This window comes from Anopheles maculipalpis, chromosome 3RL (genome assembly GCF_943734695.1).
Source record: "Anopheles maculipalpis chromosome 3RL, idAnoMacuDA_375_x, whole genome shotgun sequence".
Taxonomy (NCBI): domain Eukaryota; kingdom Metazoa; phylum Arthropoda; class Insecta; order Diptera; family Culicidae; genus Anopheles; species Anopheles maculipalpis.
This window is the reverse complement of record NC_064872.1, coordinates 70,818,855-70,835,165: the sequence shown is the minus strand read 5'-3', so window position 1 is coordinate 70,835,165 and position 16,311 is coordinate 70,818,855. Positions and strand designations below refer to the sequence as shown.

The 16,311-nt window shown below is 44.2% G+C and overlaps 2 protein-coding genes across 2 annotated transcripts in view; both read right to left on the bottom strand.

Moving 5' to 3' along the window:
- Positions 1 to 62: 62 nt before the first annotated feature.
- The window catches only part of LOC126562653 (ADP-ribose pyrophosphatase, mitochondrial), a 117,944-nt gene continuing 101,695 nt past the window's right edge, over positions 63 to 16,311 (bottom strand). The window contains exon 3 of the mRNA XM_050219214.1: positions 63 to 74. The gene's annotated coding sequence lies outside the window, so the exon portion shown is untranslated. The remainder of the gene's footprint in view (positions 75 to 16,311) is intronic.
- LOC126563509 (neogenin) overlaps positions 7,836 to 16,311 on the bottom strand; it is a 103,320-nt gene continuing 94,844 nt past the window's right edge. Inside the window, exons 2-10 of the mRNA XM_050220154.1 lie at positions 14,114 to 14,425; positions 13,288 to 14,044; positions 13,092 to 13,207; positions 11,467 to 12,058; positions 10,612 to 11,390; positions 9,241 to 10,527; positions 8,962 to 9,163; positions 8,770 to 8,888; positions 7,836 to 8,075 (exon numbers count right to left, since the gene is read on the bottom strand). Of these exons, the coding sequence (XP_050076111.1) occupies positions 7,837 to 8,075; positions 8,770 to 8,888; positions 8,962 to 9,163; positions 9,241 to 10,527; positions 10,612 to 11,390; positions 11,467 to 12,058; positions 13,092 to 13,207; positions 13,288 to 14,044; positions 14,114 to 14,425 (4,403 nt within the window). The 3' untranslated portion in view covers position 7,836. The remainder of the gene's footprint in view (positions 8,076 to 8,769; positions 8,889 to 8,961; positions 9,164 to 9,240; positions 10,528 to 10,611; positions 11,391 to 11,466; positions 12,059 to 13,091; positions 13,208 to 13,287; positions 14,045 to 14,113; positions 14,426 to 16,311) is intronic.

Sequence of the window (16,311 nt, the reverse complement as noted above, 5' to 3'; positions counted from 1 at the left end):
GACATGCTATAATGTAAAGTTTACTGATTTATATCTTTGGATAAAGTCTCCGGATCGTTGAAGCACTCCTCTGACTGTGTGACCGTCAAAAATCAGCTCTTTTAGCTAGGAGGAAGTGATGCGTCAATCTTCATGTGGAACACAATGATAAGTTGTAGTTTTTTTTTAATATTTATATTTTATAAGCCTTTAGAGCTATACTTGTTGGGGTTTTACAGGCTTGAGAGTTTATTAAAAAGTAGTTTTTAATGATTTAACTGTATTTTCGTCTACAACTTGTCAGAACTTTGTTGTCTTCAATACAAGAAATCTTTCATTCTGAGATCTCTTTCGATTATTGGTACAATCCATTCTCATGTTTGAGCTCACATTACGAGGCAAGATTAGCATCGGTAGTTCTGAAGGAAGGTGCTAATTGCGTCCGTAAACATGTGCGAATATTCCCACTGGCCGTGTACTGATGCTTCGTCAGAACGGCAACGTTAGTATGAAGTCAAGGTTAGCAAGGAAATCGCCAAAACTTCCCTACAAAATCGCATAGAAAACTACATCGAAGAAATGAATTCAACAAACAAACACATGCATTTTAACACAGGAAAGGGAATTTGGTTGGTTGAGTTTCACTTTTTTTTTACTGAAGAGAGTGCCACATTGGAGAGCTGCCACGTCGTGGCCCCGAAACTGAGCTTGGATTCATCTTCTTCTGCTGGTCCGTCACACCGCACGGGGTACCGTTGTGTTAGAGATTTCACATCCATCCGGGTCTCGAGAAGATGACCACCACTTTAGCCACCTAAGGTAAACACTGGGAGGTGGTTTGGAATGCTTAGGGTGTGTTCGGAGGTCACGTTCTTCCCTTCTCTTTTGTCACACGCACCGTTAACCTCACTTTGCAACAGCTTCCACCAGAAAGCTCTCATCCTCATTAACACACACTCGTAACACAGAGAGCCATTTTGCGCACAGTACTTTGACACAAAAACCTTGACCTCCAGGGTGGGTGTAGTTTCCCGAACAGGCTACACAAGCAAACTTGTTTGTACCGAGCGCAACGACAAAAGCCCTGCATTTTCGTGACACAATCGGCGGCTTTTGCGCTCGTTGCAGATCATCAATTCATTCATTTCATCGCGTTTTCTCATTCCACCGTCAGCGAGGAGGAGGTCAGTTGGGAACGAATCGGACCACGAACGTACTACGTTTGCGTGCGGTAAACAGTGACGGAGGGGGGGGGGGGGGGGGGGGTTATGGGAAACCTTGGTGAAATAACCGGACTTAAGTGAGACGCGCGAAACGGTTTCAAACACACGCACGCACTCTTTGATCTGAATTTCTCTTTGGATGTTCTGATCCATTTTCTGGGAGAGACCACGGAAAGGGTGGTAAAAAAAAATGGAAGGTAAGAAACAAGAAATAAACTCACAACACACTGACACAGCACAGGGTTTTCTGTGTGGGATCGCGAAAGCAAGTACGGACGAACGACTTCAACGACCGAATGCGCGAGAAACACTGCCAGTTGGGAGTGTGAAGCTCTCGATCGAGCCCAGTGGCTCCACAAGCGCGTGGTGTGACGTTGCGTGGCCCCAATGTTTGCTGAAGGAAGGAAAGAGCGTGAGTACATGCTCGGAGCGAGAGAATTTACCGAATCCGTACAACTGTAGAGATATTTACAATTTGAAATGCTTTAACCCTCATAAGAAATGGAAACAAATGGAAGCATGACTTGAATTAATTCATGGCGCGAGAACATTTGAATGTAAAAAAGGGTTTAAGTGTGTGAAAAATTTTATATAAATGTTTAAAGTATGCATTTTATTATTCTGTACCTCTTACTGCAACATCACTTTTCGCTTTCACTTCTAGTTTGTATTTTATTTTACAAAAACAAGTATTTGTATAAAAAGAACGGATCGAAAAATTATAAACATTGACACAAATAAACCTGACTTAAGTAATAAAAATAGTTTTTGGAGGTCTTTTTTATCAAATACTTAAAGAAAGAACTAAAAAATGATAAACAATGAGAAAAGAATTAAAACCACAGGTAATTGCAATGTTAAAAAATATTTTCATGACGGAAAGAAAATGATTTAATATTCCCTTATAAAGCTTACATTTCCTACCTCCTAGCAGTGGCAGATTTGACCTTTCTGTGGCCCTGAGCGGAATGGAATTTGGGACCCTCAGACAACGCATCCAACGGTATGCGGAACGCTCCGATCGGATCAAAACTGAGCGAGTTGTCACCAATTTTCTCCTTAAAGCTCCTTTTTAGTGGAATAACTGGGCGGCAGTGTGGAGGATCTTATCTTATACTTATCGCCGAATTCCCACGGAAAACCACTTTTCCGTGGAATAACTGGGTGAAGGATGAAGAAATGTGGGTGAGGTGTTCGGCGCGCGGCCTCAAGACGCATCCAACGGTATGCAGGACGCCAAGATCGGACCAGGAATGACCGAGTTATCGTCGATTTTCCATGGGAATGCTGTTGTTATCCGCTATAGCTAGACGGTGAGTGGAGGGATCGGGATGGGGTGTTCTGCAAAAAGGTGTGCGGCAGCAAGACGCATCCAACGGCATGCCGGACGCCAGGATCGGACCAGGAAGGACCGAGTTATCGTTGATTTTCCATGGGAATATTTTGGTTTTTCCTCTATAGCTGGGCGGGGTGAGGACGGATCGGGTTGGGGTGTTCGGCAAAAAGATGCGCGGCCTCAAAACACATCTAACGGTATGCCGGACGCCAAGATCGGACCAGGAATGACCGAGTTATCGTCGATTTTCCATGGGAATACTGTTATTTTCCGCAATAGCTAGGCGAGGGGTGGAGGGATCGAGTTGGGGTGTTGGGCAAAAAGGTGCGTGGCCTGAAGACGCATCCAACGGAGTGCCGGACGCTAGTATTGGACCAGGAAGGACCGAGTTATCGTCGATTTTCCACGGGAATGCTGCTGGTGGAATTTCCCGAAAGGGGGGAAATCGGGGGAAGGCGGAACCCTTAGTTCCCTTAAATATTTAAAAACACGTTGTAGAGGTCTTTTTCAAAAACATTCCAAGAAAGAAATAAAAATGAGAGTAAAATACATAAAACTGGGAGAACACTATTAAATTGAGCGGAAAAATATTTTTGATGACGGAAAGAAAATAATTTTCGGACCACTTTTAAAATTTCCATTTGCCACCTCCTCGACTAGTATGCTCTCCTGTTACTCCTGGTCGAATTTTGCCGCATAAAAATTTCCGGATTATCAGCACAAAAATCCGGCCCGGAGCGACTTGTGGTAACAGGAGAGCATGAATTCGAGGATGTAGCTCGGGCGGGCCAAAAAATCCAAATCCAGTTTTAATTTTTGAAATCCAAGTTGAATTTGGGTTGGAAATTTTTAAGTTTGAAATTCAACTTTAAATTTTGCATCGGGAAAACTGACTTTGAATTTTAAAACCGAATTTGGAATTTTTTGGCCGGCCCGAGCTACCTACTCGGATTCATGCTCTCCTGTTACTACAAGTCGCTCCGGGATTTTTGGGCCAAAATTGGTCGGTTTTCGATGCGGCAAAATTCGACCAGGAGTAGCAGGAGAGCATACTAGGCGAGGAGGTAGCAAATGGAAATTTTGAAACTGGTCAGAAAATTATTTCTTTCCGTCATGACAAATATTTTCCCGTGCCATTTTAAATTTTTCTTTCCATTTGAAGTTTTTCTGTCTCATTTTAATTTCTTTCTTGAAAATCTTTTAAAAACACCAGCAAAACATGATTTTTAATATGAAAGGGAACTACGGGGGATTTTCCAAAACAAGGAGTAGGGGGGGGGGGGATTCTGCCAGCAGCATTCCCATGGAAAATCGGCGATAACTCGCTTAGTTTTGATCCAATCCTGGCGTCCGGCATACCGTTGGATGCGTCTTGAGGCCGCGCACCTTTTTGCCGAACACCTCAAACCGATCCCTCCACCCCCCGCCTAGCTATAGCAGAAAATAACAGCATTCGCGGGATAACTCGCTCAGGTTTGGCCCGATCCTAGCGTCCGGCACTCCGTTGGATGCGTCTTGAGGCAGCGCACCTTTTTGCCCACCATCCCAAAATGATCCTTCCATCCCCCGCCCAGTTATTGCGGAAAACAACAGCATTCCCATGGAAAATCGGCGATAACTCGCTCATTCCTGAACCGATCCTAGCGGCCGGCATACCGTCAGATGCGTTTTGAGGCCGCGCACCTTTTTGCCAAACACCCCAACCCGATCCCTCCACCTCCCACCTAGCTATTGCGGAAAATAACAGCATTCCCATGGAAAATCAACGATAACTCGGTCATTCCTGGTCTGATCTTGGCGTTAGATGCGTCTTTGAGTCGCGCATTTTTGCCGAATAGCCCACCCCGAGTCCGCCAACACCCGTCAAATTATTCTACGAATAAAGGTTTTTAAACGGCAAATCAGCTATTACTCGAGCAATTTTTTGCCCATCGAAGCGTTCCACAAACCGTTGGATGCGTCTTTGGTGGCGAAGGGGTGAGAGTGTTTTCGCGCAAAACGTTTGTTGAACCTGGAATGCTGCTAGTGAAATCTTCCGAGTGTTGGTTTTAGTTTTGAGTCAATTTTCTACCGGGAGCGACTGGTAGTAACAGGAGAGCATGCATTTAAGGAGGTAACTGATATCATCGCGAAAGTTTTCGAATTTAAATTTTATGGCTGCTCGACAATGTGCTTTAATTAAGCTTTTTGCGCCCATCAGTATGCAATCCGCTTTACACGGATAGGTAGCTTTAGCATGCTATAATTTTTAAGCATGTTTGCGCCGTTAAGTATGCAAACCGCAAAGCAGTTGGCGGTGTTTTTTTCTATCAGCTAGGTTTCGATGTATTTTTCCGGCGAAATGCTACCTCCTGCACTAATATGTTCTCCTGTTACTCGAAATTCAGTTTTGGTGCAAAATCTCACTTCGCCTACGCCGGACCGAAATGAAATTGGAATATTTTTCTTATCAGCGGGAGAAAATTATTTTTGCTGCTGGATGAAAAGCAAAAAGGAATGAAAAAATGTTTTCTTTCGTTTTTAATAATAAAGTCAATCTTTAAATGTATGGAAAACTTCTTTCTTTCTTTTTTGATAGTAATAAAAGTAATGACGATGATACTTGGAAGACTTAAGGGATTCTATAGCAGGGCGAGGCGATGCTAATGTTTTTTTTTAAATTAACAAAATAAAACAATTGAACATTTTTCTATTTTATCATGTTTTTCAATTTATTTTCTTATTATTTGCTTGTTCGTGTTTTTTCTGCTGTGTTTCTCTGAATCGAATCGATTTTTATTTGACCTTCCTTTCGTCCATATCTATATTACTGCTTGTCGTGTATAAATACAGTATTACTAGAAAAAATGCTACCAGTTTAGGCTTACACACTTGCCATACACATACACGCACACACACTTTTGTGCTTTTCTTTTCTTCTCTCTCCCCTTTCAGCACATTGTTTTCGTTCTGCATCCTTGAGTTTTTGTGGGGGCTGTCTGTTGCGTTTGCTTGTGCAGTTTGATATTTTATAATAAGTTTTTGCTCTTTGCACTGAGTTGTTTGAGTTGTGTTGGGTACGTTAGGTAATAATAGGTAATGCTGCTTACATCTAGAAAAACACAAAAATCTCATATTCAGATTCAGTTTTCCCAGCTTGTATTGATTCTTAATTCTTTGGGCTAAATAAAAATCAATGTTGATGATGTTTCCTTTTTGAGGTGTTTTCTGTTTCTTTTTTTTTTACTAAGTGTGAGGCATCCCATCACCACTAGTGAGCTAGCGACGGTTTTACTTACGCAAGTCGACTAGCATCAAAAACATTCCTTTCTTTTTACAGAAGCTTTACACCATCTCTCTCTATCTCTTGTGTGCATGTGGATGGAATGAGTGCTTTCGAGATGCAAGAAGAGTGAAATGTACGAACACTGCAGAAACCTTAAGTCCTCACTCAAGATGATTTTGCGAGTAGTGGTATAGGATAAATGTGTATTCTAGGCAAAGCACCAAACAAACCAAAAGACGGATCTATTCGAAACCAATACTGAATAATGCCTATTGTGCGTCAGAATGATTAGGAGATAATGGCTGCTCACACACAGCTCTTGAGAACTACACATTACTTGTATCCTCCTAAAATCCTCTAAGAAAAGTGTGATAAGGATTCTCGTGTAAATTCGCTGTCTTGATGATGATAGGGATATCGAACAGGTTGCTGTACACTACAATATCCGCATGATCCTATCCTCCATTAGCTCCAATCTTTCCATTCTCTAGCTATTATTGGTGATTGATGATTGTGGTGTACAGGCGGGGTATGATATTTTATTTTGTTTGTTTGCAACCTTGCACTATTTCCTTTTGCATGTTTTCGTTTCTTGTGATTTTTCGTAAGTGTATAAAAATAATCTAAACTACTCTCCCACTCACCGTCTCTCATTCTATCATACCTCATCCGCTCTGTGGATGATTCTGTAAAAAAAAGAAAACGCTCGCGAAAAGGTTTTACAACACACCTACACACGCATACAAATGAGGTTTACACATAGACGGTGGCTAATGGGGCCTGTAAGTATGTGCCCTAGTATACAGTGCGCCTCCTGCCCTTTAACACGATCAATACAAGAAAGGATTAACCATACATGAAGCAGAGAGAGAACGGTTTGTGTTTGAAGTGATGATGAAGTGATGGCATGATTGGTTGTAAAAAGGAACATAAAAAGTGAATGAACCGACACAAGTGTGCAGGCACAAATAAAAAACGGCAACATAAGCTAATAAGCTAGCTGAATGGCCATAGGAACCTTCGCTTAAAAAATGATCGAATTATTCTAAACGATCGGAACACACTGTTTGGCAATTCCGACACACGTTTGTTATGTTATGGCAGTACCGATAGGCAGTACGATGTGAGTGGCATGTAAAATTGATCCCTGTTGTCCATTTTTGTAAGGTTTTGAGTTGGTTTTGGGTTTTCTGGTTCCTGTCATTGTCATTCATTCGGCTGCCGGAAGTACAAGCTGCTTTGTGTCTTATTTCACTTTTAATTTTGTAATAAAAATCACTGGACCTATGCGTTTTGGGTTTTGGTTTGCGAAAATATAGCAATTTTAAACCCAATTCTTTTTTGCTTGTATTAAAACCCAAAAAAAATGGAATATTTCTTTCTATTCTGTAGCTTACTTTTCATAATGTAACTACTACACGCCTAGGAACGCGTGCGGAATAAACGGAAATTAAAAGAAAACCTTCCTAATTTCGTCTTATTTACAATACGAAGTAATTTTGTTCGCTAAACTACAAGAGAGCCACATCCGGAATCGAAGCATACGCGTCAGGACAATTCGAACATTACTCCTAGCCTACACCGACTTATGTAAAATTTCTGATCCGTCCGTTCGTTTTTTCGCAATTATACGCACCACGCAGTGGTATGCGAAATGTTTTCCCTAATACACATGCCCAGCGGGATGTGCAAATTCCGTTCGGGGGTTAGTCCTTAAAGAGTATCGTTTAATAAATTAATGTGAGTCATACAATGCCTTACGACCGCGACACACTGCCGTTCGCTATGTGTGTCGCACCGAATTTGCCGATTATCCTTAGTAGAGTTAAAGTAATTCCAATACTTATGCCTACCGATATACGGACACAACGTTCAGTCGCGATCAACTACACGATCACATATATCCGTGCGCAATACGATTCATCCATGCCACATTCGCTCACACACACACTCTCGTCCCATTCAACCGAAATTAAAATTAATAATGACTAAACAGTTTTCATCACGCATCGGTGCACGCAGCAGCCAGCACCCTAGCACTCAAACTCGTTCGCCGTGATTGCACTCAGATCCTTCATCAGGCCCTCGAGATTGGCCATCTCCTGGTTGAGCTCCTCGGTCGAGGTGGACGGTGCCAGTCGCTGGATTTCGTCGTTCGAGTGTGCCACGACCGGTCCAGTTTGTAGTCGATTCGTTAGCGAACCGGACGAGAGCGAAGGTTTTTTGTAGGGCGATGAATTTTGCGGGCGTATCGTGACTGCTGGCGTTGGTGCTGGTAGGGTAGGAACGTTCATTAGTTAGTAGTGGTTGATGCGGATAAAAAAAATATTGCAGTCGTTGTTGCTAAGGTTTTCCTACAATTCAGACATCAATTTTAGACACAAAGGAAACAATTTTTGAGAGAGTGCATTAATGTTTAACTCAATTCTTGGCTCTAAGTCATACATTTTTGTCCCACAATCAACTATCTGTAACTCTGAAGAAAAATAGTACAAGTTCAATAGATTTTTTTGAATGATTAAAGAAAATATAAGTACAAAAAAGTTATTACGTACATAAACCACTAATTACGTTACTAAAAAGTTGAAAACAAAAATAATTTTGTTTTCATCCAATCATCCATAAGAGCATGAACATGTTTCATTTCAAACACGGATTGCGAAAGCTACTATAATTTTTTTTGCTTATATACCATGCTCGATTCCTATAAGTAGTGGGAACTCTGACGTACAAAAACCGAAGTAAACTCCAGGAATATCCGGAGTAACTAAGGAGCAATACGTTATTTACTCCAGATTAATCCAGAGTTTGCCCCGGACTTGAATCCGTCATCCGAAGTCATCCGAAGTGACTTTCCAATGGCCAAAAAATGTATGTCCAATGGCCAAAAAATGGTAAGAGCTGTTAAAGCTTCATGTCTTCATTATAAAATTTCCTGACTTAGAACCTAAGTTTGTAATACTTACTGCCATGCTTGCCCGGTGTGGATGCGGGCGGTGCAGGTACGCTGAAACTTCGCAACGGGTGTCCTTGCCCTCGTTTCGGGGCATCTATCGCTATACCTTGGGCGTAGGTTACATTTGGGCTGAAGAAATAAAACAAAAACGCAATTCATTTAGTCCATGTGCCTCAGCCGAGATGAAGATTGTTCAACGTACCTATAACTACTGTCGTATGTGTACGGGTTTTCGGGTGTCTGAGCGAGTGGATTTGCTGGCGGCAATTGTGGAGGCTGTTGGAGAAGATTCTGCTGTGAAAGCGTTTGCTGATCCATCGCTATATGTGGTCGAGCTGCTGTGCTGTACTGCGTCCTCGGATACTGCGGTCGTTCCATGGTCGAGCTAAGGGACGTTGTGTTTCCTTGTAAGTTAGTAAAAAAAAACGAATAGTTATTACGAGAGAAACTATCCGGTCCGCTGGCAGAGACTAAAGCTTACCATTATACCCAGGCACATAGCTACGCTTGTCGAGCGAGTTAGTAACGTGCGTGATTGGTGTTTCGCTATCGTAATCGTGTCCACCGACCGACCGTGGTAGCGTCATCGTACCACTGCTGGACGCACCACCATCGACCGAGCCGGGCGTCGTACTGTGATTACCACCCTTGTCCATATTCTTCAGCTCCATCTGATCGTGATGAATCCACAGATCGGGCGGCTTAATGATTCCCGCATTATTCTTCTGATAGCTTTTTTTCGCGTGCTCCGGTGTACCTTCGGGGATCTTGTTACGGCACTTGATGATCAGAAGAAAAATGATCGTAAACACCGCCATCACTGCGAATCCGTAAATAACGTACAGCAGTTCGGAGGAGATCGATTTCCTCAGCGTAAGGTTCCCACTGGAATCAACCTCAGCACCTGTTTTCATAGAAACCATCGCCGAAAACGGACCCAAACCCTTTGAGTGGCGTGTTTGCACCTTGAAGTAGTAGGTCGTGTGAGGTTCAAGGTTTATAATCTCCGCCGCCGTGTGCTCTCCGGTTGTGGATTCAATGTTCCAATCACGATCGCGCTTGCTAGTGTCAGTTGTGTAAAGCACTTGATAGCCCGCAATCGTTCCACTAACATGCCGCGGCGAAAGCCAGCTCAGTATAGCAGTGAGCGGATTGCGTGGATCAAAAGTGACCTGCAAGTCACGCGGTGGTGAAACGGGTGAAGCTTGCTGGGTGGCGTTTAACACCGACATAGACCAGGCCGATTGGCGATGTCCTTTGACTACCTTTACCGCAAACTCGTACTGTGTGTTGGGTCGCAAATCACCAATCATACTGCTCAGAACGGTCGTGTTGTGATACCGGTAACGGTTCGAACCATTTTGACTGTACCGGACAACATAGTATCGATTGTCCGACACATGCTGACTTTTGCTGAGCGTCGTGTCCGTCCAGTACACTACGATCGATGTTCCCGACATAGGAATAGCGCGTAGACCGACCGGAACTTCTAACGGCGTTGGAGCTTCAATTGGAGCATCTTCACGGGTACGCAGCGTATCGTACTTTGGTGCTCCATCTCCAACTGCGTTACGAGCTCGCAAAGAAATAACGTACTCGCTGTTGGGCTCGAGATTGGTGATTTCAAACTGCCGTATTCGCTCCTCAATTTCAGCCGTATCTTCGTCAGGGATACCTTTCCCCCAGCCAAGGATGTAGCTGCGAACTTTAATTTCTTGATGTACCGGTGGTCCCCACATTACCGTTATATTGTCCGCTCCAGGTCGGGCTGTAGTTTTGAAGAAAGAAAAGATTAAATTTGGGCAAGTAGAAGATTATATTTCTGAGCAAAAGGGGCTAACAATATACATACTCTTTATCCAAGCCGGTTGTCCAGGAACTTGTGATTCATCCAGATCGTTCGCATAGGTTTCCGTGTGATGCCATTCAGTAAACGGTCCAGTACCGTTCACCGTCATCGCAGCAATCTTCACCTGATATGCGGACATTTTGTCCAGATCCTTCAGTATGTAGTAACGCACGTTGGCCGGAGTAGTCTCCACCTGCAGCGGTTTTTTGTTCTTCCGATACTTTATTTTGTACCCCGTTATCTGTCCATTGCGATCCTCCAACGGTGGTGGTTCCCAGCGAATTGCTACGGTAGAGCTTGTCTGTTCTAGCGTCACATTTGCCGGTGGTTCTGATGGTGTAGATGAGTACGTTTTGACGTCTATCTCGTGTGACGGATCGCCCATTCCTGCCTGATTGAAGGGTACCACGTACATGGTATACTTCGTGTAGGGACGCAACTCGTTGATAATAACCTCCGTGGTGGTCGTATCGGAGTACATCTCTGCACCGTTGTCAGTTTCGGCGTAGTAAACGCGATATTTCGTGATCAACCCGTTCGTCACGACTGGCGGATCCCACTGTAGGTGGATATCTTTTTCAGTAATCGCATATCCACGCAGATTTTGCGGTGCACCCGCAATATTCTCCTCGGACAATGTTCGCACTTCGAGAGTTTCCGAAGACTCGCCCGGACCATGATTGCTGTTGCCCACCACACGGAAGTGATAGTTTTTGCCAGGTTGCAGCGATTGAATATTTATTTCCTGCTCATCGCGTGAATTCGTTGTCATTTTGCGTTCTCTGCGAAGTTAAAAGAATGAAAGAGAAATGAAATACAAAATATATTGCACAAGCAGTATGGCAATGAATCGCTTACCTATCACTCGTATGCATCCGATAATAGACCGAATAGGAGATAACTTCATCAGGATTCTTCGCCGGTTCCAGCCAGCTCAGCGTAATGAAGCGCGACTGCACTATCTGAGCCTGGAGGGCACGGGGCGGTCCTGGCAAGGGTGCAGCCAGCTTCCCACTTCCATCTACGTACGATTTCGAGTATTTCCGCGTAACAGCGTTAATGGGAGACTTCTGATTAGAGAAATGGCCAACCTCACCATCCTCCCGAGACTTCGAACCGGTCAACGATTGGTAGAGTTTGTTCAGGTCCTCGTTTGGTCGTAGCGGATAGATTTTGCCCTCCTCCTCCTCGTCATCGTCCTCGTCATCGTCATCCTCATGGTCACTGTCAAGCATGCGGTCGTGATCGGCATAGTCATCGTCAGTATATTCGTTGTACTGGAACTGCTGTCGGCTAACGTTCGGTCGTTCTTTCGTCCGCGACACCAAGCTATCCAGCACCGATTTCGAGAGTTTCGGATCGGACTGCAGCAGGAGTGGTGATTTTTCGTATGATTTCGTTTTCGATTGTGTCTGCTGAAACTTTTTGCCCTTGTGTCGTTTCGGAAGACCTGCTCCGAGTTAGTTGTTTAGCCGGTTGGTCGATCGTACAGTCAGAATACAGACACACATACAGTTGTCGGTGGGTCATGGATCAATGACAAGCAACATATATTCATACAGGGGCAGCGTCACGTGCAGTTCGATTATGGGGCATGGAACATACGGCGGGTAAGTCAACATAACGAGCCAACCATCCCGAAGGACACGTGACGGGGTAAATCGGTAACAAGTCACGTAACATAAAATAAATTGCAAAACACAGCCCAAAAGTGAGCGAGTTTGCCAGAAGACGGTAACGAACGGTAGAGTGTTAGAGAGCGACCACAACCATGAAACATAACAGACAGATACGACATGAAGTGCGGACCCACCCAAGGGGATTAGCAGGGATGGAAAGAAATGACAGCAAAAACCAAACGGTTAGAGACACACAGAACACCCCGCGCCATTCATGCACACAAAGCCGCGTACAGCCAGACGAAAACGAGAAGCAAATCGTTTGCATGCAAAGTCATCCACAAATGGGCAAAACGGTAATAAATCATAATCAACAAGAGAAAACGAGTCGTTTTGTTGTTGTTGTTGTTGTTGGTGGTGTTTTGGGTTCGAAAAGATGATTCCAACCAAATAAACGGCGATGGCAGAGATGCGGCAAGGAACCAAAAAAAGGGGTAGTAGTAGAAATCAAATGGAAATAGACCACGGGCCACGAGTCCAAACGGAAGATAAACGAAATCGATAGCCGTAGTAGCGTGTTGGATGGTTGTGTAAATCATACAACAAAAAAACAGAAGAAAAGAAAAGAAACAAATACGAAAAAAAGTGTATTAAAATATGATTGCTCGAAGAAATACGCTCAGTAACGAATGTGCGATCCAGTTCTGACGGAAACTAAATATCGAAGAATAAAAAAAAAAACGCTACCTACACAGACTGTAGTCCATTTGTCAGAAAATGTTACCGTGTTCTTTGGTTACTCAGCAGGCAAATGCAGAAACTTTGCCGATTGTGCGTGGTATGGGAAAATGAACAATCAATTACCTGGTTCGATTATTTCCAGACGAGCTGCTGCCTGCACACTTCCAGCCGGGTTCGTTCCGATGCACTGGAACATGCCGGCGTCTGAACCGATCAGTCCGAAAATTTTCAAGTTGTGTCTGTGATGGAGAATAAAGAAAATGCAATTAACAACGAATTATTGCGCTCTTGATTAAGCTCGCCATCCAAGGACACCTACCCTCCAACAATCTGCATGTACTCGCTCGGTGTTATCAAGTCACCATTCTTCAACCACTGGATAACGGGCGTCGGTTTGCCGTGAATGGAGCACGCTAACTCTAGCTCTTCCTTCTCGTACGCGACTTTATCCTCTGGACTGAGGATGAACTTCGGCGGAACTTGCACCTGCACCGTGGCGGAAGCATCCAGCGAATCCTCCGTGTTGCTCGCCCGACATTGGTAGTCGCCCGCATCCGTGTCCTGTATCGAGTTGATCTGCAACGATCCCGTACCCATGATGCGGAATCTCGAGTCCAGATCGTTCATGTCGATGTCTTCCCCATTTCGTAGCCATCGAATCGTTGGCTTCGGGTTACCGTTTGCAGCACAGTCCAGTATGACGGTGTCGCCCTCGCGCACTGTCTGCGGCTGAGGAACGATCACGAACGCAGGTGGAGCGAAACTTTGGGGCTGCCCGGCGGTAGACTTAATGTTAAGATTCGATTTGCTGCTCAACCGTGAGAAGGTGCCTGCGGTCACGTTGCACTGATATGTGCCACGGTCCGCAGGTACAACTTCATCAATTTCAAGCGCACCCGAGGGAAGCAGCAGCATGCGCGTCAAATCCATACGCAGAGGTAGATCGTCCTTTAGCCATTCGGTGTGATAGCGCGATTCGACGCTGTAAGGCAGCAAGCTGGACATACACTTGAAGTACGCCGTTTGACCGGCGTACAGATAGATTTCGTGTGATTCCTGATTTATGTCCGGTAGATCTAAAACGAGATGCGAGGGGTTGTGAAGTTAGTACTAGGGTTAAAAGTGATTCACTTATTCACACTTACCTGCAATCGAGACACGTGCCGATCTGCTAACGATCGTACCGATACCGTCCACACTCAGCAGACAGTGATAAAACCCGGTCAGTCCACGGTTACTTTCCACCGAGCTAATGTACAGCGAACCGTTGGTCAGCTGCGACCGGAACGTGTCACCCACAATGCCAATGTCTTGCCCGTCCGGACCACGCCACCGAATGTTGGGTGCAATTTTGCCATCCTGCAACACTTTCCTGTCTGCACTGCCGGCACACTGCAGCATTACCGAGTTACCTTCCGGTACGGTTACATCCGAGGGTTCTACCGTAAATTCGAGCGCTGTAAAGAAACGAGATTAAGGATACAATGAAGTAAATTATATCGTTCCACACATCGCACATTGCTGTCACATCGCATAGTTAATCAATCAATAGTGTGGAGTTTATTCAATTAAGGGGTGCGATTAGTCGAGTAGCTTCCGGCACTCATTGTTTCAGCCGTTCTTTGTAACGCAGACACATTGTGCTTCTTGGGCCGTCGCTACGGGGATCGGAGCTGGACATGCTGTTAACTGTTGGCTAGACTTTCACACCACACTATTAACTGACCAATGGGGCGAAGTTCATTAAACGATCGGTTGGATCGAGTCGTCGCGTTAATAGTTGCCCTGTCATCGGTGCCGTACTGATGAAGGGTGTGCTAAGTGATTGGCGCTAATGAAAAGCATATGTTTTCGATTTTCCATCGAACAACGGTTCGCTCAAGCAAGATGAGTCTGCAAGATGGGGAAAATTGGAAAATGAATCATCAATTTTCTAGCTTTTCCTTTCGTAATGAAGCGAACAGTATTGATTTTCAAATATTGAAATTTGTCATTGCTTTAAACAATTAAAAAGGTTAAACTCTAATCATTATTCAATTATTTGTCCTCCTCAAAAGTGCTTTTAAAACATACGTTTTTGAACTAGAAAGCACACACTTCATTTTGTATGCCCCTGTTAATTAAACAACAACCATTACACCAGCAATACACATGTCATGGGGTTGGTGTTTACAGATCAAACACACTCCACAATAAATTTAAATCCCCTATCCAACTGCTACTGCTGCACTTCACACTGAATATCTAGCATCTAATGCTTGAGGACCATCTAACTTCCAAAATCCACCGCTGCGTCCTTCCGCCGAAATCCACACACACACACACACACACACACACACACACACACACACACACACACACACACACACACACACACACACACACACACACACACACACACACACACACACACACACACACACACGGGAATCGGAAAAGATAATTCACATTTGCATCCAGGAAGCCTGTTGCACATCTGGCCAAGTGGTAAGTTTTGCTCCATTTACATGACTGGAATTAGTTTTGGGAATTACTTTTCTGTCACGAGCGGGTCTGGGTCGTGGGTGCGGCGGGTGGAACTGGGTACATACTCCCACGAGGGTACCACATACGACGTCACACATGCGGTTGTGGTGATTAAAATTTCACAAATAACAAACAAAATTACATTCCTTCCAGCGCTCTTCGCGCCCGCTCCTATCTATGGAGGCGGATTTGATGGGTCGTCACGACATAGTGCCATTATTCTGCGCCAGTGTGTATAAACCATGTTAAAACTTTACCGTGTAGTTGAAGTTGAAGGATCGGATTTAGTACGGAAATGCCGTTGAGTGTCGGGGTGTGAAGTTACGATGCAACTGCTTCTTCTCCCAAACGGAACCACAAAATGCACTCAGGATGTGGTCATTTTAAAGCAGTGTAAAGTTAGTTCCCAATGAAACGGCACTCTGTAAAAAAAGGACCATAAAACCAATGCGAGTGTTTATATTCTGTAGGCTTTGTAATGATTTGTGTTCCACTTTGATTAATAATTTCAACCGTATCCACACCATCATAACATAAGTAATGATCTGTTATTGCACAGCAACGATTGAGTCACTGTCACTGGTTGATTATGGCATTTACATGCTACCCAAAACGGGTCATATTTACAATAATCGTGGCCCAACCTATTATGCTTAAGCTAATCGGTCTCATTAATGGCGAGTCATTACCAGTTTGTTGGCAATTGCTTTTGATTCTACCAGCAAAAACCAACAAACAGTACCGCCTACCCGCCATCTACCGGCAGAGCATGATGAATTAACCTACTTTAAGCATTGCACCGAATGTTGCCGTACTT